This window comes from Nerophis lumbriciformis, linkage group LG06, assembly GCF_033978685.3.
Source record: "Nerophis lumbriciformis linkage group LG06, RoL_Nlum_v2.1, whole genome shotgun sequence".
Taxonomy (NCBI): Eukaryota; Metazoa; Chordata; class Actinopteri; order Syngnathiformes; family Syngnathidae; genus Nerophis; species Nerophis lumbriciformis.
In genome coordinates, this window is record NC_084553.2 from 45,328,792 (window position 1) to 45,349,143 (window position 20,352).

General features: G+C 39.1%; 1 protein-coding gene across 6 annotated transcripts in view; it reads left to right on the forward strand.

The window, feature by feature from the left end:
- Positions 1 to 20,352, forward strand: part of trpm7 (transient receptor potential cation channel, subfamily M, member 7) — a 90,861-nt gene that overhangs the window by 18,007 nt on the left and 52,502 nt on the right. Inside the window, exons 1-5 of one of the 6 annotated variants that reach the window (XM_061964450.2) lie at positions 3,036 to 3,381; positions 6,521 to 6,600; positions 9,943 to 9,981; positions 11,988 to 12,195; positions 14,037 to 14,250. In XM_061964450.2, the coding sequence (XP_061820434.2) occupies positions 3,331 to 3,381; positions 6,521 to 6,600; positions 9,943 to 9,981; positions 11,988 to 12,195; positions 14,037 to 14,250 (592 nt within the window). In that variant the 5' untranslated portion in view covers positions 3,036 to 3,330. Of the gene's footprint in view, positions 1 to 3,035; positions 3,382 to 6,520; positions 6,601 to 9,942; positions 9,982 to 11,987; positions 12,196 to 14,036; positions 14,251 to 20,352 lie in introns of those variants that run through there. The other 5 variants (XM_061964449.2, XM_061964445.2, XM_061964448.2 and 2 more) reach the window with 5 other exon arrangements.

Here is a 20,352-nt window from a genome sequence, read left to right on the forward strand (position 1 = left end):
GTTGAAGAACAACATTCTCAAGGAGCTGTATAGAAAATGAATGGATGGATGTTTGTGTTTTTTTCAATAAAACTTGGTTAAAAGATTAGTACTTTTAGAACATTTTGAGTACATTTAAAAATGCTGCGATAATAATAACTGATACATTTGTTCACAATAATTGTGATAAGACATTTTCAGACCGTGACATCTGTAGAATATTTATTTATCTGATTTTATGGGCAGAATAGTGGAGCTCCCATATTTACGTTTATTTAATATGTAGAATGCATTAAAAAAAATCCATCTGTCCTGGGTTTCATAATGATTGTGAACGATAGGCAAATTAAAAAGTGCAGTTCACCTTTAAGCTAGCGAGTTGGCACCAGTCAGTCCGTGAGTTTATGAAAGTGCAGTTATAAATTAAGTTTTTTGATAAGGTTAAATTAAAACTGTCTACCGCATTTGTCATTAATACCGTATATCGTGACATCCTTGATCCTAACTACTACAAATCATCATCTGTATATTTTTATTAAAAGCAACGCCATAGTTTGACCGATTGTCAACTACAGGCAAAATCTAAAAAATGAGATACGACTATGAACATCTTCAGTCGAAGACAGCCCTAATAGATGCTATGTTTTGGGAGTAAAACAATGATCATAAAACAAATTGCTGTGGAGCTGTGATTAAAAAAAGGCAGAGAGGAAGAGTTAGGAGGGAGGTTGAAGTGTGTGCATGTAATTTTGGCAGGGTGTCCAAAGAGCGCTCCAGTCTTTTGTTGCTTGACATTCTCAGGTACCATGGTTACAGGTTTCATTTGCCACCAGGAACACTCGGCAGGATTTCTCCAAAACTCCCAACAGGGCATTTAACTTCATTACCTTTTATTGCTGGCTTCACCAGCCCTTGCAAATTATATACTTTAACAACGTATGTGTTATATTATTTTAAAAATGTGAGCACTTCTCACATTGATTATTTCCTAAACAGACTCAAAATAATCCACTAAGTAAGGTGTGCACAAAGTCTGACCCGGAGGCGATGTTCGGACCTAGCTCATTTTTGTATTGGCCCTCTGCATTCTATAAAGATAAGATTTAAAACTAATATTGATGATATATACTATGATATATTACTCACATTTTCATTGTCACCTAGAACAGTGGTTCTCAAATGGGGGTACGTGTACCCCTGGGGGTACTTGAAGGTATGCCAAGGGGTACGTGAGATTTTTTTTTAAATTTTCTAAAAATAGCAACAATTCAAAAATTCTTTATAAATATATTTATTGAATAATACTTCAACAAAATATGAATGTAAGTTCATAAACTGAACATCAAATCAAGTAGGCTATTCCATTCATTACCATAAACCTGCAGAGTTTCCACCAAGCCATGATGGTTTGACCCTCACTAAAATGTCTGTCAAAAAGAACTGTGAAGAGAAATGCAACAATGCAATATTCAGTGTTGACAGGTAGATTTTTTGTGGACATGTTCCATAAATATTGATGTTAAAGATTTCTTTTTTTGTGAAGGAATGTTTAGAATTAAGTTCATGAATCCAGATGGATCTCTATTACAATCCCTAAAGAAGGCACTTTAAGTTGATGATTACTTCTATGTGTAGAAATCTTTATTTATAATTTAATCACTTGTTTATTTTTCAACAAGTTTTTAGTTATTTGTATATCTTTTTTACAAATAGTTCAAGAAAGACCACTACAAATGAGCAATATTTTGCACTGTTATACAATTTAATAAATCAGAAACTGATGACATAGTGCTGTACTTTACTTCTTTATCTCTTTTTTTCAACCAAAAATGCTTTGCTCTGATTAGGGGGTACTTGAATTTAAAAAATGTTCACAGGGGGTACATCGCTGAAAAAAGGTTGAGAACCACTGACCTAGAAGATGTAAATAGGATTTGTCAAAAAAAAATTCAGAGAGATGCAAAATGCATCAATGTGGCCCCAATTTGTCTCCATGCGGCATTTATTGGAAAGGTTTGGTCATAAACCTGAAATACGCAAAAGCACCTGTGCCCACAATGTACATATCATATATAGTTTTAAAAATATGATTGCTACTCGCACCAATAATTGACAATTGCCACCTTGCATAATTACGAATTAACCCAAAAAATCCACAAAGTCACTGACCTAAAATCAATGTGACCTCTCCTCCCGCCAGTTATTGATGATAACCGGCACCTTGTGTAATATAAATACATTGATGGACTGGGAATAATCCACAAACTCACAGACCAAAATACACTCACTCATAGACGGGCGATGCCGCTTAATATTGCAATTTCTCTTCCTGGCCTTTATTTATCGTAACCACCATGTGTTGTGATAAACATAAATACCTCAATTAATCCACAAAGTTAAGCGTGTGGTATGCCCAATCGCTAATGCGACCCTAAACGTATATCTCAAATGTTTTAGATAAAAAAAATATGATCACTTCTCCTGTCATTTAGTTATCATACCCACCATGTTATATAATAGAAATAAACTATAATAATCAAAATAATCCACAAAATTAAGCTTGATCGCTTATGCTGCCCTAAACGTACAAATCTTTGATGATTAATGAATATATGATCACTCCACCTGCCACTTAGTCATGTTAACCTCCATCTGGATTTATAGCAATATATAGAAGGAAAATAAAGCTCATTGTCAAAAGCTGTGGTGCGCTTGTGTCATATAGGTAAAGTAGTTATTTATTATAACCACCACCTTGCACAATATAAATATAACATTAAAAACAATGTTTACTGTAGAAGTGTAAAGGTAGCACTTTATGTAACATTTAATGACATCAGTGTAGCAAACTTTTGTGTGTGTGTGTGTGTGTGTGTGTGTGTGTGTGTGTGTGTGTGTGTGTGTGTGTGTGTGTGTGTGTGTGTGTGTGTGTGTGTGTGTGTGTGTGTGTGTGTGTGTGTGTGTGTGTGTGTCACAGCAGGTGATTTGTCTTCAATAGACACATAGGTGTTTATCATTGAGGCCTTTGCTATCCTGTCCCGCGCCTTCTTGGCCTGGGCCTCCCTCGCCTGGGTCTAACATGGACTACCCGCTCTCGGACACATTCATCTGCCACCCAAACGACTTCTTACACATTAACTGTCCAAATCGGTAGGAGAGGCTGCAACCTCTCGCTGATCGCTTAGCTTTTAACTTTTTTTGCACTAACCGCATCGCTGTCGACTTTGACACGGAAGAGAACGTTGCACGCGGACGAGCTCGTGGTTATTTGGTGCTGGCGATGCGGCGTTGAAGAGAGGTTGCGGCGACAGTGGGTTTTTTTGTCTAGGAGATGCACCAAGGAGCACTGGAATGTTTCTTTACAAAGCCCTTAAACACAGAGATGAAGAAGAGGACACTCAGGTACGACGTCTTGATCGGTTTGTTTAGGTGTTGATATGCGGACTCCTGACAGAACGTAACCACTGGTCCTCAGAGAGTGGTTCATTCACAAGTTGGACTTGAATGGTGATCAGATCCATATAAAGTTTGTTTTGATCTTTCAGATTTCTGACGGAAATTCATTATATGAAAAATTATTTGACAGTAAAACTCTTCAAATGTTTCATAGGATTTTTCAGATTCAGCTAAATGTGGATTCAACTGTCTTTGTTAAAGTAAAATACTTGCCAATTTATTTGCAGTTTATAACTCAAAACTACATTGTCCTTAGTGAATTCAGATTTGACCCAAATGCACAAGTTTTGGTTTGACTTTACGGTTTTTCAATACAAAGTCTGCAAGTTAGAGCTGCAAATATCAATTATTTTAGTAATCGAGTAATAGGGGGAAAAAAAGCCACAATAACAGTCATTCTTTTTTTCAAACAAATCAACATTGAAATTGCGTTTTTAACATGTTTGCCTTAAAGGGGAACTGCACTTTTTTTTAATAGTAATTTTGCCTATCGTTTTCAATCTTCATGAGAGACAAGAAGACAAAAGGGTTTTTTGAGTTGTTTTTTTTGCATTCTAATTTGTAATAATCGGCTCGCTCCAAGTTGCTAACAATGCAGCTAATGGGAGCAATCCATTCTACCTCCGAGTCACTTTAGAAATGCATCTAAAAACCGCCAACAATACTTAATTTACGTTCTATAACCTGTATAATAACCAAGCTGTAGCGACATTGTTGTGGTAAGAGCGAAAACTGAGTAACTGTTTTTCTAGCGTACTAACACATCGTCTTGCGACGGCATGCTACAGTGTTAGCCGTAAGCTAGCTACGCGCAAGAGGTAAGCTCGCTACTATGTCAATAGTTGTATGGCTTTTGAGTATGTAATGCAGAACAAAATGCGATAGGATACTAATCTATACTGACTGAAAAACATGAACAATCATACAGCACTGTCTGTAAAGTATTAGCCCGCATTTCATGTTTTGTTTGTGCGGAGCTAGCTTGACAGAGTATGTAGTTGTAATAACAAGCATGACGTGCTGCATGTATCATGATCGATTTTATAGTGACTCACTCGATGGACAGTTGTGCGTTTGGTCCAGCTGGCCGTGGACATTTTTTCCAGTTTAGTTTGGGTAAGCACTCCATTTATGTCAGCATAACTTGGCTCCAAGTTCCACATTTGAAGCATCAAGACACGCCGACCTCACTCTCTCGCCATCTGTCTGCTCCAATGTTTCAGCCTCTCTTCACAAATGCTAAGCTTCTATAACTAGAAGTTCATCCTCCATATATTCAGGTTCAAAAAGATAAGGTTGTGAATCCTCATTTGTCCAAAAATAGTCGTCTTCGTTGTCTGTTACCAAGTCTGCCATAATTAGAACACACTCGTCTTTGTTTCTGGAAGTAGAAACACACATATGTTGCCAGAAGTCTGAAGTGCGCTGCTATGGAAACGGAAATAGATACGCTGAGGAAAGAAGTTCTGGTAATGGTTGATAAAAATAAAAATTTGGGGAAAAAACTCTGCTGTCCGCCACCACACAGATCAAAACATCCACACACGACCACTCTCACGTGCGCTCTATTGGTGCGGAAACTGTTCGCGTATTCAAAGTTCCTGGCAATCATTTTATCAGTTTTTATTTGTTACACTCATTAAACGATTAACTGAAGCAACAAAATATTAATCAGTTTTATTTTTAAATCAATTTGAACAATTTAATAGATTAATCGTTGCAGCCCTACTGTAAATGTCATCGAATTTGGATCTAAGTTTCAATCTAAATTTTGCATCTGAACATCCATCCATTCATCCATTTTCTACCGCTTATTCCCTTTGGGGTTGCGGGGTCAATCGGGCGGAAGGCGGGGTCACCCTGGACAAGTCGCCACCTCATCGCAGGGCCAACACAGATAGACAGACAACATTCACACTCACATTCACACACTAGGGTCAATTTAGTGTTGCCAATCAACCTATCCCCAGGTGCATGTCTTTGGAGGTGGGAGGAAGCCGTAGTACCCGGAGGGAACCCACGCAGTCACGGGGAGAACATGCAAACTCCACACAGAAAGATCCCGAGCTCAGGATCGAACCCAGGACCTTCGTATTGTGAGGCAGACGCACTAACCCCTATTCCACCGTGAACATGTGAATTGTAAAATATAATTTCTAACGTTCAATTTAGATTCCTTTCAAACAACAGCTTTTGACTATTCATAAAAAATGTCATCTACATTAGATACGATTTGGCAGAGATGTATAGTAAGAAAAGATATTAAACGAGTTAATAATGCAGCCATATCTGGATTGGTTTTAGGGTAGGTACTGTATAATTTTTTTTAATTTCGGATTCTGACCGTGTTTACAACCATCCATCGTAGCATGTTATTTTCTCATGATGCAAGATTTCTTTTTTATTTATAAAACTATGTATATTTTAACATCCAGGCAAATGCGCAATCAGGATTGGATTCAGATTAAAACTGGTATCACTCTAAATTTTGACCCTTCAATTTGTTTCATATTATGTGAGATTTGACCAAAATTAATGTCTGAACTGATGTTAAATGGCATTTTCAAGAATACGTCTTAAATTGCAGCCAAATTTGCGATATGAATCACATCTGGACTAAATGTAGTCTGATTTCCGTTTGGTTTTATATTTACTTCGATGTTTTTGTATATTTTATTAAATATGTCATCGATTTGTGGAATAGATTTATCAATTTAAGTATATTTTTTAACCACTTATCAATTGGTGAAATTGTGTTTTTGAATTGTCCAGCCCTCCTTTCTGTTGTGACATTTTTAGGTTGTTGTTGATACTTTTAGGAATAATTGGATTCATTTAATGGATTCCTTCTGTATTATGTGAAGGATTAGCTATATTAATCAGACTGAAGCCTTGAAATGGCAAAAAAAATAGGTACAGAGGCATTAATTAAAAAAAATTTCAACAAAAATGCTTGCTCTGAAAATGGTATTAAAGTGATCTTTTTGAACCCATTGTCATTTACAGACACCTCAACTGTATAATTTCAATATCTTTTTGATTGCATAACTGCTTTCTGATGTTTCTTCTTTTATTCCCTTGGCAGTCCCAGAAACCCTGGATAGAAAGCACTTTCACCAAGAGGGAATGCGTGTACGTACTTCCAGTGTCAAAGGACCCCCACAGGTATGTGTGTTTGCATTCTAGTTGTGAGCCTTGTGGTTGTTGCCATGGATACATGCCAAGTTGTATAGTGGCCTAAATCCCAACCAGCACTCACATCACTGTCTGGTCTCACCCCTACTTTGTAACGTCTGACAGTGATTACAGTTTAAAGATGTTTGTCATGCTACTCTATAGAAGTAGCCAATGAGTACACTTTACCCTACCTGCGGCAGGAAGTTACGCAAATGCCTGGTTTTGTTTGTTAACGACATAACTCAAAAAGGCAGATTTTAGTGAAACATTCAGGAAATTTCCAGAATGGGCTAAGGAACAAATGATTCCATTTTGGGGGTGATCCGGATCATTTCTATTATAATACCTTAGCAAAAATTGCACCTAAATAAATATTGAACATCTTAAAGTGCAGTTTTTCCCCTGTTGGTAAAACTGTGTCTGGTGATTTGGTTTGTCATTTTTGTTGTTGCAATCACTTTCTAACACATTTGGCATCGTCCGTGTTGATAGACGCATCTTGCTCACTTGTCTGAAGCCACACCGGACATTTGGCTTTGCAACCATTTTTTTTCGTCCTAAATTTAGTTATTTTGTGGCTATCTTCACTAGCGTGTCAAGACAAGTAAGGCTCTGTCGGTGCATCCTGTGTTTGTAAGCTAGCGATCTTGCCGCCGCCCACAAAGACAAAGATTGTGGTTGACTGACAACCACAATCTTAATTAATTATACTATTGAATAAACATGCTCAGGCACTTATAGTGATGCACAAAGTGAACCCTTTTGCACCCGGTTTAAAAGCGAGCGAAGAAGAAAAAAAACACGCAGACATGGCAGTTTATCGCAAGTTATCCAGTTCATTTTAATTTATTATTGTTGACCCAGGCCAAGTTTGAATCTACAATAGTGTCGAATTGACAATCGATTCTGAATCGGAATTGTCACCCCAAGAATCAAAATCGAATTGTAACATTCACATTCCTGTTTCCTAGTTGTTATTTTTTTCCCTGTCATTTAAGTTTACCTTCATGGGATTATTGCCGTTTTCATTGTTAGTCAGCGGGATTACACAAAAGCTAATCAAAATGTCTGGTGTGGATCAATAATCTCCCACCCCCCACCCCTATTTTTGCTAAAAAGTACATTTTAAATGAATATTAATGACATTTTGGAATAAGCAGAATTTTGGTATCTATGAAGGTACTTCAGAACAATTTGGCCTTGGTGGAGGTCAGCACTGTGCTGCAGCTCTTGAATAATTAACCTTACACCTAACCAGAGGTGGGTAGAGTAGCCAGAATTTGTACTCAAGTAAGAGTACTGTTACTTTAGAGATTTAATACTCAAGTAAAAGTAAGGAGTAGTCACCCAAATATTTACTTGAGTAAAAGTAAAAAGTATGTTGTGAAAAAACTACTCAAGTACTGAGTAACTAATGAGTAACATACACACACATATCATATATATATATATATATATATATATATATATATATATATACACATACATTGATATATACAGTATATAATTTATATTTATTTATTTTGCCGTTTTTGTTTACATGTTAAAGGTGTTTTAATGAATATACATGCATGTTTAACACATATAGATTCCTTTCTTTCATGAAGACAAGAATATAAGTTGGTGTATTACCTGATTCTGATGACTTGCATTGATTGGAATCAGACCGTAGTGATGATAACGTCCACATTTTCGAATGGAAGAGAAACAAAGTCTTCCTTTCTGTCCAATACCACATGAAAGTGGTTGTTTTTTGGCATCTTATTTGCCCAGCTTCCATATTCGTTTCTATACACTTTACAAGAAATACATTGGCGGCAAACTCCGTAGCTTGCTAGCTTGTTTGCGCTGGCTTTCGGAGACTCTTATTTTGAAAGCGCAGGCGCGATGGAACGGCACTTTTATTGTGAAGACAGGAACTGTGCAGTCAGTCTTTAGGCTTTTGACGGGAAGTACGGTTGAAATAAAAAAAGGGTCTTTTTTCCTTCACATTTTTGATTGATTGATTGGAACTTTTATTAGTAGATTGCACAGTACAGTACATATTCCGTACAATTGACCACTAAATGGTAACACCCGAATAAGTTTTTCAACTTGTTTAAGTCAGGTCATGTGACCCCTGGCTCTGTTTGATTGGTCCAACGTCACCAGTGACTGCATCTGATTGGTGGAACGGAGTGAACGTCACCAGTAACTGTATTTGTTGAAACGCAGGCACTATGAAGGTCTGTCTGACAGACCAAAACAAACAAAGCGTGCATTAACAGATCGATAAAAATTAGTAGCGAGTAGCGAGCTGAATGGAGATAAAAGTAGCGGAGTAAAAGTAGCGTTTCTTCTCTATAAATATACTCAAGTAAAAGTAAAAGTATGTTGCATTAAAACTACTCTTAGAAGTACAATTTATCCCAAAAGTTACTCAAGTAGATGTAACGGAGTAAATGTAGCGCGTTACTACCCACCTCTGCACCTAACACAGCATAAACTGTGTGTTCACTGCACTATATGTACAGTTTATGTTAACATTTCTAGCATTTGTGCAATGTAGTTGTGCTTTATGTGCAACATCCTGTCCAATTTACCTTTGACCTGTCGTTTCCCTTTACACTTTTAACCCTTTTAAACTATCAACTTTTGGCCCATTATCGATTTAACCAATACCATTGAGCCATTTTCTTCTCAAACCATAGCTGTCCAAAGTGTGGCTCAGGGGCCATGAAACCGCAGTCTATTAAAAAGATAAATGTCAAATTAAACGTGACTCGGGTCTGACGATGCAGGCTGCACTGAAAGAAAACACAATTCCTAAAATCTTCAGCATCCATCTGTTAGTAGAAAAATCTTGTAAAACAATAACATTTCCCACAGTGGCATGCATTTACTGTTTAACCCACCTTGTGTGTCAACCATCTCTGGTTTTAGTTACTCTTTGAAAAAGGTGCATTCCTTCCTTACTGTTTGTCACACCAAGTTATTATTTTTCTACCTGTTTTTGTTTTTTTTGCTTAAATAATTTGCATTCTCCGCCCTAACTGCAGTACATGTCATTGCGTGACAAACATAGATATATTGAATAAAAAGGTGCACTACAATGGCATTGTTGATTCAGACTCAGCTAGGTTGCTGACAAAAGAACTGCAACATGAAGTTGAGCTACATCCACTGACATACCTTCTTACAGTATACATTCCTCAACAGCATGGAAGCAAGAGTTCAGAACATTCAGACAGATTCTGCCATTTAAAGATCCTTGGCAGCCCGCGTGGTGTTCTTGCATCATCATGCTGCCTTAGAATGTATGAATTAAAGCTGTGTTCAAATTCCATCTAGATGCCTTCCAGGATGCCAGATTTGCCAGCAGCTTGTCCGGTGAGTATTGCTTCAGCAGTCTTTTGTTTCCTGCATTCTTCTTTGGTCAGGAGGCAGGATTAGCCTGAGAGATTATTTTGCGACCCAGAAAGAGCCTGAGGGAAAATTGAGCTAGTGTACAATTGCACTGAAACGAAACCCGCCTGGGGTAACAAATAACTTTGGGTTTTGTGCGTTAGGGTGTGACATTCTTAGCGAAGATAATCACTTAAGTGGAGAAGCTTATGTTAGCCATTATGTATCATCACAACCTCATTATTAAAGCTCATTGAGATATTTATTGTTTTAAATAAATGTGGTAAACCAGTGTTTCTGAACCATCGGGCAGGGGCCCATTGTTGGGCCGCGAGCGCCCCCGAGAGAGCTGCCAAAAAATATCTGTTTCTCAACAGTGGTCCGTATGGACCGCCGCAGTACTCGGTTGTAATACACTTTTCCAATATTTATTATTTGAGTGGCTGGAGTGGAAACATTTTGGCCCTTAGGTCACACGAATTAAGAACGTGTGTGCTACACGAAGACAACAACATAATTTGCCTAGCAAGACCAAAGTTTTACAAAAGCATCTTAACTTGAGGGTGTTTTCTTACGAATACAACGTTCCCTAATTATTGTGATCACCAATAGTTCTTGCTTTTGTTTTGGGATGTTTGGATCCGATATTGTTGTCAGATATCGGTCCAATATCCGCAAAAAAACATCTAAAATCTCTGATATAAGCGCTGCAGTACAAGCAGTCCTGTGTCGCATTTACTTGAGCAAAGCTCAACAGCCAATTTACAACTAAATGTCCTCTAATAAGCACACAAGGTTTGTGTTTTCTTGTATTTTAGTGAAGTCAATTACAAATATGGTTGGGTATAGGTTACTAGGAACTCGCAGTCACACAACAACTAAGCATGCTATCGCCCACAAGCTAGATGTATTATTTATATATTTGATTAATTAACGTCTCGGGGCGCCGTGGCGAGCAGCTGTGCCAGCAATTTGAGGGTTTCAGGTTTGACTCCCGCTTCTGCCATCCTCGTCACTGCTGTTGTGTTGTTGGGCAAGACACTTTACCCACTTGTTCCCTGTGCCACCCACAAGGGTTTGATTGTAGCTTAAATATATAATTCACTATGTAAAGCACTTTAAGTCTCCAGAGAAAAAAAGCACTATATAAATATAATTCACTTCACTTAATTGAAAAATATTGCAGTCTAACATTTATCAATATGAACAAGTATCGAATAATTATAGTTTCAAATTATTTATATGGACAGTCTGAATCTCTAAGGCAGAAGCGTTTTAGAAAGTAATCAGTAGCAAACGTGTCCGCATCAGTCAACTTACTGCGTGAGCTTAAGTTAAATAACTACTGTGCCCAGAAGGTGTCTACAAAAAACAATGACCACAGCGCTTTTACTTAAAAGTCCATTCCAGAGAGTTAATAAATTGGTTAGTATTTTTCATACCTACCGTTGTTTTCTGTTTGACTAATTTCCCTTAATCAAGCCTTTTCTAACATTCCATACTACAAATTGATCAAAAATATGTATGATTTGTGCCAATATCGTATTGGTAAAAATCCGTTTTGGCCAAAACTCAACACTCGGAGATCACTATCGGAAGTGAAAAAGGGTGTATCAAAGCACTCCTACTTTTGTTTTGCAACTTTATGCAACAGTATTTGTTGTGAATGTTAGCCACATAACAATAAAAAAAAGAGTTATGCAACCACAACAAAATCAACATTGAACAAGAAATTATGTACGTGAAAGCAGTCATCAGCCAACACCTCACCTCATTTCAATTGTTACTTGTGTATAAAATAAAAAAAAGTGAGTCTTGTAATTTTACCAAGATGTAATGCATTAATCTTGCAAGTGTAAAAATAAGTGAACCACTCATGATAAAAACCTAAAAACAATAAAACCTCTTAATTTGACATCAGCCATGTTTCTCTTAACACAGCTTGCTTATGGAATATGCAATGAAATAATAAAGTCCCTGTGATCGTGCAGGTGCTGCTGCGGGCGGCTGGTGCGACAGCATGTTGGCTTCACAGCCAGCTTGGCCCACAAGTACTCGGACGTGAAGCTGGGTGAGAACTCCGGCAGGCCCGGGCCGGAGTTGGAGGAGTGGTCGGTGGAAAAACACACAGAGGCCAGACCCACTGACGCCTATGGTGTCGTTAACTTCCAGGGAGGCTCGCACTCCTACAGAGCCAAGGTAGGAGGAGGGTCTTTCTAGCAGGGATATTCAACTGGTGGCCCACAGGCATAATCTGGCCCATTATTGACATCAGGCCGACCCGGTAGTTCAGGTCTTATTTTAGGATTGACTTAACAGAACATTTCTAAAAACAACACAACACGGTCATATAGAGAATCTTTGACAAGCGTTTTTGCAGTAGATGTAGACACAGCAGTAATGTATGGGATCTTTGTCTAACATTTTTGCAGTAGGCCCCTAAAAATAGTTGAGTGTTCCTGTCATTTATAGGACCTTTGACCCATGTTTTTTTTGCAGTAAGTCCTTTAAAAACAAAAGATTGGTCTAGTCATGGAGAGGATCTTTGTCTAACATTTTTGCAGTTGGCCCCTAAAATCAGCAGAGCGTTCCTGACATTTAGAGGATCTTTGACCCATGTTTTTTTGCAGTGAGACCTTGAGATGTTTTGAGTCAAGTAGAGGATCTTTAACTAGTGTTTTTGCAGTGGGTCCTTAAAAACAGCAGAGGTTACGATTCGGGAGACTAATTGGGAACAGGTGGGTGCCATGATTGGGTATAAAAACAGCTTCCCAAAAAATGCTCATTTTTTCACACAAAAGGATGGGGTGAGGTACACCCCTTTGTCCACAACTGCGTGAGCAAATAGTCAAAGAGTTTAAGAACAACGTTTCTCAAAGTGTAATTGCAATAAATTTAGGGATTTCAACATCTACGGTCCATAATACCATCAAAAGAAATCACTCCACGTAAGCGGCATGGCCGGAAACCAACATTGAATGACCGTGACCTTCGATCCCTCAGACGGAACTGTATCAAAAACCGACATCAATCTCTAAAGGATATCACCACATGGGCTCAGGAACACTTCAGAAAACCACTGTCACTAAATACAGTTCGTTGCTACATCTGTAAGTGCAAGTTAAATCTCTACTATGCAAAGCGAAAGCCATTTATCAACAACATCCAGAAACGACGGCGGCTTCTCTGGGCCCGAGATCATCTAAGATAGACTGATGCAAAGTGGAAAAGTGTTCTGTGGTCTGACGAGTCCACATTTCAAATTGTTTTTGGAAATATTCGACATCGTGTCATCCGGACCAAAGGGGAAGCGAACCATCCAGACTGTTACCGACGCAAAGTTCAAAAGCCAGCATCTGTGATGGTATGGGGGTGCATTAGTGCCCAAGGCATGGGTAACTTACACATCTGTGAAGGCACCATTAATGCTGAAAGGTACATACAGGTTTTGGAACAACATATGCTGCCATCTAAGCGCCGTCTTTTTCATGGACGCCCCTGCTTATTTCAGCAAGACAATGCCAAGCCACATTCAGCACGTGTTATAACAGCGTGGCTTCGTAAAAAAAGAGTGCGGGTACTTTTCTGGCCCGCCTGCAGTGCAGACCTGTCTCCCATCGAAAATGTGTGGCGCATTATAAAGCGTAAAATACGACAGCGGAGACAAGAATGGGAAAGAATTCCACTTTCAAAGCTTCAACAATTAGTTTCCTCAGTTCCCAATCGTTTATTGAGTATTGTTAAAAGAAAAGGTGATGTAACACAGTGGTGAACATGCCCTTTCCCAACTACTTTGGCACGTGTTGCAGTCATGAAATTCTAAGTTAATTATTATTTGCAAAAAAAAATAAAGTTTATGAGTTTGAACATCAAATATCTTGTCTTTGTAGTGCATTCAATTGAATATGGGTTGAAAAGGATTTGCAAATCATTGTATTCCGTTTATATTTACATCTAACACAATTTCCCAACTCATATGGAAACGGGGTTTGTAAATGGGTAATTCATGATGTCTCTTTGTATTCTGTTTTGTGTTGCAGTATGTGCGTTTGTCCTACGACTCTCGTCCGGAGACCATCCTACGGCTGATGCTGAAGGAGTGGCACATGGAGTTGCCCAAGATCCTCATCTCTGTCCACGGTGGAGTCCAGAATTTTGATATGCACCCTCGCATTAAGCAGGTGGTGGGCAAGGGTCTCATCAAGGCTGCCGTCACTACGGGCGCCTGGATTCTCACCGGAGGGGTCAATACAGGTTTGTGGAGTTGCTTTATGTTCAATCTGTATGGGTGTGTAGTATTGGTTGACTGAGACAAACTAGCCTAGGTGTCCCCAACCCGTTGATCGCAATCGACCAGTCAATCTTTGAGACTCTACTATCCATCCATCCATCCATTTTCTACCGCTTATTCCCTTTTGGGGTCGCGGGGGGCGCTGGAGCCTATCTCAGCTACAATCGGGCGGAAGGCGGGGTACACCCTGGACAAGTCGCCACCTCATCGCAGGGCCAACACAGATAGACAGACAACTTTCACACTCACATTCACACACTAGGGCCAATTTAGTGTTGCCAATCAACCTATCCCCAGGTGCATGTCTTTGGAGGTGGGAGGAAGCCGGAGTACCCGGAGGGAACCCACGCAGTCACGGGGAGAACATGCAAACTCCACACAGAAAGATCCCGAGCCCGGGATGGAACCCAAGACTACTCAGGACCTTCGTATTGTGAGGCAGATGCACTAACCCCTCTTCCACCGTGCTGCCTGAGACTCTACTAGTCGATCACAAAATTATTAGGAAAAAAAAAAAGTGTTAATATGACATCAGTAACACCCCCACCCAGAGAGTGACCAACGGGCACCCATTATAACCTTGAACACGCCCGAGTGCAGCCCCGCGACATCGAGAGACAAGCGAATAAAAATATATACATACAGTACAGGCCAAAAGTTTGGACACACATTCTCATTCAATGAGTTTTCTTTATTTTCATGACTTTTTACATTGTAGATTGTCACTGAAGGCATCACAACTATGAATGAACACATGTGGAGTTACGTACTTCAAAAAAAAGGTGAAATAACTGAAACCATGTTTTATATTCTAGTTTCTTCAAAATAGCCACCCTTTGCTCTGATTACTTTTTTGCACACTTTTGGCATTCTCTCGATGAGCTTCAAGAGGTAGTCACCTCAAAGGGTTTTCACTTAACAGGTGTCATAGTTTTGATGCCTTTAGTGACAATCTACAAGGTAAAATAGTCATGAAAATAAAGAAAACGCATTGAAATGAGAAGTTGTCTCTAAACTTTTGGCCTGTACTGTGTGTGTGTGTGTGTGTATATATATATATATATATATATATATATATATATATATATGTATATATATAGTTGGCGCACGGCTAGATCTTGTTTTGGGTCATGGCTGACACCAAGGATCTTGGGCTAGAAATGGTTGGTGACCAATGAACTAGCCATTAGAAATGGTTCATTGAAGGACGACCATTAAGCCTTTTAAAGTGGTCTTTTCCTGCTGAATTCAGATGATCTATTATACAAAGATGGCGATAATACGACTGTTAAAAGAGACACACTGATGTTTTGAACATGTTCTTTAAGAAAGGTGCAGCTCACTTCACCAAATTGCTTATAATAGCTGTAATATACTTTGTACACACCCCGTTTCCATATGAGTTGGGAAATTGTGTTCGATGTATATATAAACAGAATACAATGATTTGCAAATCATTTTCAACCCATATTCAGTTGAATATGCTACAAAGACAACATATTTGATGTTCAAACTGATAAACATTTTTTTTTGCAAATAATCATAGAATTTGATGCCAGCAACACGTGACAAAGAAGTTGGGAAAGGTGGCAATAAATACTGATAAAGTTGAGGAATGCTCATCAACCACTTATTTGGAACATCCCACAGGTGAACAGGCAAATTGGGAACAGGTGGGTGCCATGATTGGATATAAAAGTAGATTCCATGAAATGCTCAGTCATTCACAAACAAGGATGGGGCGAGGGTCACCACTTTGTCAACAAATGCGTGAGCAAATTGTTGAACAGTTTAAGAATTTAGGGATTTCACCATCTACGGTCCGTAATATCATCAAAGGGTTCAGAGAATCTGGAGAAATTTACTTCACGTAAGCAGCTAAGCCCGTGACCTTCGATCCCTCAGGCTGTACTGCATCAACAAGCGACATCAGTGTGTAAAGGATATCACCACATGGGCTAAGGAACACTTCAGAAATCCACTGTCAGTAACTACAGTTGGTCGCTACATCTGTAAGTGCAAGTTAAAACTCTCCTATGCAAGGCGAAAACCGTTTATCAACAACACCCAGAAACGCAATCGGCTTCGCTGGGCCTGAGCTCATCTAAGATGGACTGATACAAAGTGGAAAAGTGTTCTGTGGTCTGACGAGTCCACATTTCAAATTGTTTTTGGAAACTGTGGACGTCGTGTCCTCCGGACCAAAGAGGAAAAGAACCATCCGGATTGTTATAGGCGCAAAGTTGAAAAGCCAGCATCTGTGATGGTATGGGGGTGTATTAGTGCCCAAGACATGGGTAACTTACACATCTGTGAACACCGTTAATGCTGAAAGGTACATACAGGTTTTGGAGCAACATATGTTGCCATCCAAGCAACGTTACTATGGACGCCCCTGCTTATTTCAGCAAGACAATGCCAAGCCACGTGTTACATCAACGTGGCTTCATAGTAAAAGAGTGCGGGTACTAGACTGGCCTGCCTGTAGTCCAGACCTGTCTCCCATTGAAAATGTGTGGCGCATTATGAAACCTAAAATACCACAACGGAGACCCCCGGACTGTTGAACAACTTAAGCTGTACATCAAGCAAGAATGGGAAAGAATTTCACCTGAGAAGCTTAAAAAATGTGTCTCCTCAGTTCCCAAACGTTTACTGAGTGTTGTTAAAAGGAAAGGCCATGTAACACAGTGGTGAACATGCCCTTTCCCAACTACTTTGGCACATGTTGCAGCCATGAAATTCTAAGTTAATTATTATTTGCAAAAAAAAAATTAAGTTTATGAGTTTGAACATCAAATATCTTGTCTTTGTAGTGCATTCAATTGAATATGAGTTGAAAAGGATTTGCAAATCATTGTATTCCATTTATATTGACTTCTAACACAATTTCCCAACTCATATGGAAATGGGGTTTGTATATCCATTCATCTATGTTCTACCACTTGTCCCTCTCAGCATTGCAGGGGGTTGGAGCTTATGACAGCTGCACTCGGGCGGATGGCAGGGTACGCCCTGAACAATATGTCATGTAAAAAAATTACTGCACCCAGTTTGGCAGAACATGCACTCTCAAGGTTGCCCGTTTGACCCCCATAAGTAGAATTCACTTGAAATTTCTCACACATCTCAACGAGCATAGAACAACAACAATGTGTGAAAAACTCCAATCATTTTCAACGTCTTTCTTCCTCCCTCTACCCTGTAAAACAATTGTTTGTACCGCTTCTTGACCTGGCTCATGCTTGACCACTGCTTTAGGGCACCACTAGGTCTGTCATGATGTTGTGCATAGGGATGTGCTGATCGATCGGCATCAGTCGATTTTCGTGAGAATGTATGTGATCATCACCATTGCCGATTAATGCCCTTTAAGGCCAATCAAAAACACAGATCCCGTCTGCTGATGAGGGTTGTACGGTATACTAGTAAAGTACCGTGATACTAATGAATCATAATCGGTCCTATACCGCCTCTAAAAAGTACCGGTTGTCTTTTTTTTTTTTTAAACGGGCATGATTTATGTCATAACATTGTTAGTTTTATGAGCAGAGGAGCATGTGTGGCAACGTACAATCACAGAGTACTTACAGGCCGATACAGTGTGTCGACAGAAAAGGGAGAGTGGATGCATTTTGACTTAAAAACTAACGATAAAGGTGAAGCTATAATACTGAAGCACCGCTCAGCAAGAGGTGCTTTAAGACATGGCTAGCTCGCTAGTGGCTAACGTCTATCCGCAGTCGGCAGTGTTTTAGCTACTTCTAAATCACTAATCCTCGCCTCCATGGCGACAAATAAAGTAAGTTTCTTACAAATATCCCTAAAAGACGAGGAATAGCTAAACATTCTTCACTACACACCGTAGGAGGATCCAATAGCTCACCGGCGTCACTGCTAACAAGCTGGCGCTTCACAATGTAAACAAACGCCATAGGTGGATCTACACCTGACATCCACTGTAATGATAACAAGTACAAGAGCATATCTCGTCGATACTACAATGATTACAACAATATTTTTTTATAATCACAAAATCTTTTTTAGTTTTAAAAAAAAATTCATATTATGTTTATAAACTCAGGAAATATGTCCCTGGAAACATGAGGACTTAAATTATGACCAGTGTTGGGACTAACGCGTTACAAAGTAACGCGTTACTGTAACGCCGTTAGTTTCGGCGGTAACTAGTAATCTAACGCGTTATTTTTTATATTCAGTAACTCAGTTACCGTTACTACATGATGCGTTACTGCGTTATTTTACGTTATTTTTTATGTAGTATCGGCTAGAAACTGAGGATCTGATCGTGTTTTATGGCAGCGAAGCAATGACATGCTTCTGATTCTTCCTCTGCGCTCTCTGTGTGTGTGTGTGTGGGTGTGGGGAGGGGAGGGGAGGGGTGGTGCGCAATACAACGTAAACCGTTGGCCAACAAAAAAGTAACCACAGAACACTATACGACTATAAGGTATAGTGTTCTGTGGTTACTTTTTGGTTGGCCAAGCGGACGTGACGACAGGCTGTCCTCACTCAGGTCCGCACGGACCTGGAGGGGCGTGCCTTAAGTCCGGCTGGAAATCGGGAGAAATTTGGGAGAATGGCTGTCCCGGGGAGAGGCACTGAAATTCGGGAGGGTTGGCAAGTATGAGATATTCTCACTTATTTTCTTTTGTCGAGCACAAAGAAAAAAAAATTTTAGTTAAATGTAAGTTGTGTCTTGGATCAAAGATCCCGTCTACTGCCCAAAACAACAATTCAAATCTGCCTGGTTAGGCTCTGTGTATGTCACGTGTGCCTTCCTTGGGTGAAGCCAGCTTTACAGCTATGTTGTTGATTGATTGATTGATTGATTGATTGAAACTTTTATTAGTAGATTGCACAGTACAGTACATATTCCGCACAATTGACCACTAAATGGTAACACCCCAATAAGTTTTTCAACTTGTTTAAGTCGGGGTCCACTGATTCATGATACAGATATATACTATCAAATATATACTATCATCATAATACAGTCATCACTCAAGATAATCATCAGGGTATATACATTGAATTATTTACAATCCGGGGTGTGGGATATGGAGGACGGGGGGGTTTGGTTTGGTTGGTATCAACACTTTTGTCATCAACAAAATCAGCATCAACAATTGCATCATCAGAGAAATTGACATTGAAACAGTGTAGGACTGACTTGGTAGGATATGTATAGCAAGTAGTGGACACAGAGAGAGAGATCAGAAAGTATAAGAAAAAGTGTCTACATTTGATTATTTACAATCCGAAGAGGTATTATGTGGAAGGGAGGGTGTTAGTTTAGGGTTGTAGTTGCCTGGAGGTGTTCTTTTAGTGCGGTTTTGAAGGAGGATAGAGATGCCCTTTATTTTACACCTGTTGGGAGTGCATTCCATATTGATGTGGCATAGAAAGAGAATGAGTTAAGACCTTTGTTAGTTTGGAATCTGGGTTTAACGTGGTTAGTGTTAGTGTTATTATGCTGTTTGTTACTTATGTATGTTATGTTGCAGCTATTTAAAATAGTTTTGTCAATTTGTTCTGGCCTGAAATAAATTGGCCCTTTGAAACATATCTTTGTCTTTGTGTGTTGTATGTAGACCACATTGCTTAGCAGAGTTCAGTGATGCAAATGCATGTCAAGTTGATCAACAGATTGTATTATTCTCCAGTGCAATAACAGTACTGAAATTAAGGCTAAAAGGGCATTAATGGGAGCTTTAAAAACAAAAAGTAGAAGAAGTAACTAAATAGTTACTTTTCACAGTAACGCATTACTTTTTGGTGTATGTAACTGAGTTAGTAACTGAGTTACTTTTGAAATAAAGTAACTGTAACTAGTTACTGGTTTTCAGTAACTAACCCAACACTGATTATGACCAATGTATGATCCTGTAACGACTTGGTATCGGATCGATACCCAAATTTGTGGTATCATCCAAAACTAATGTGAAGCATCCAAACAACCGAAGAATACGTGTTTATTACATTTTAACACAAGTGTAGATGGAACATGTTAAGCAGAAAATAACCTGATATTAACAGTAAAT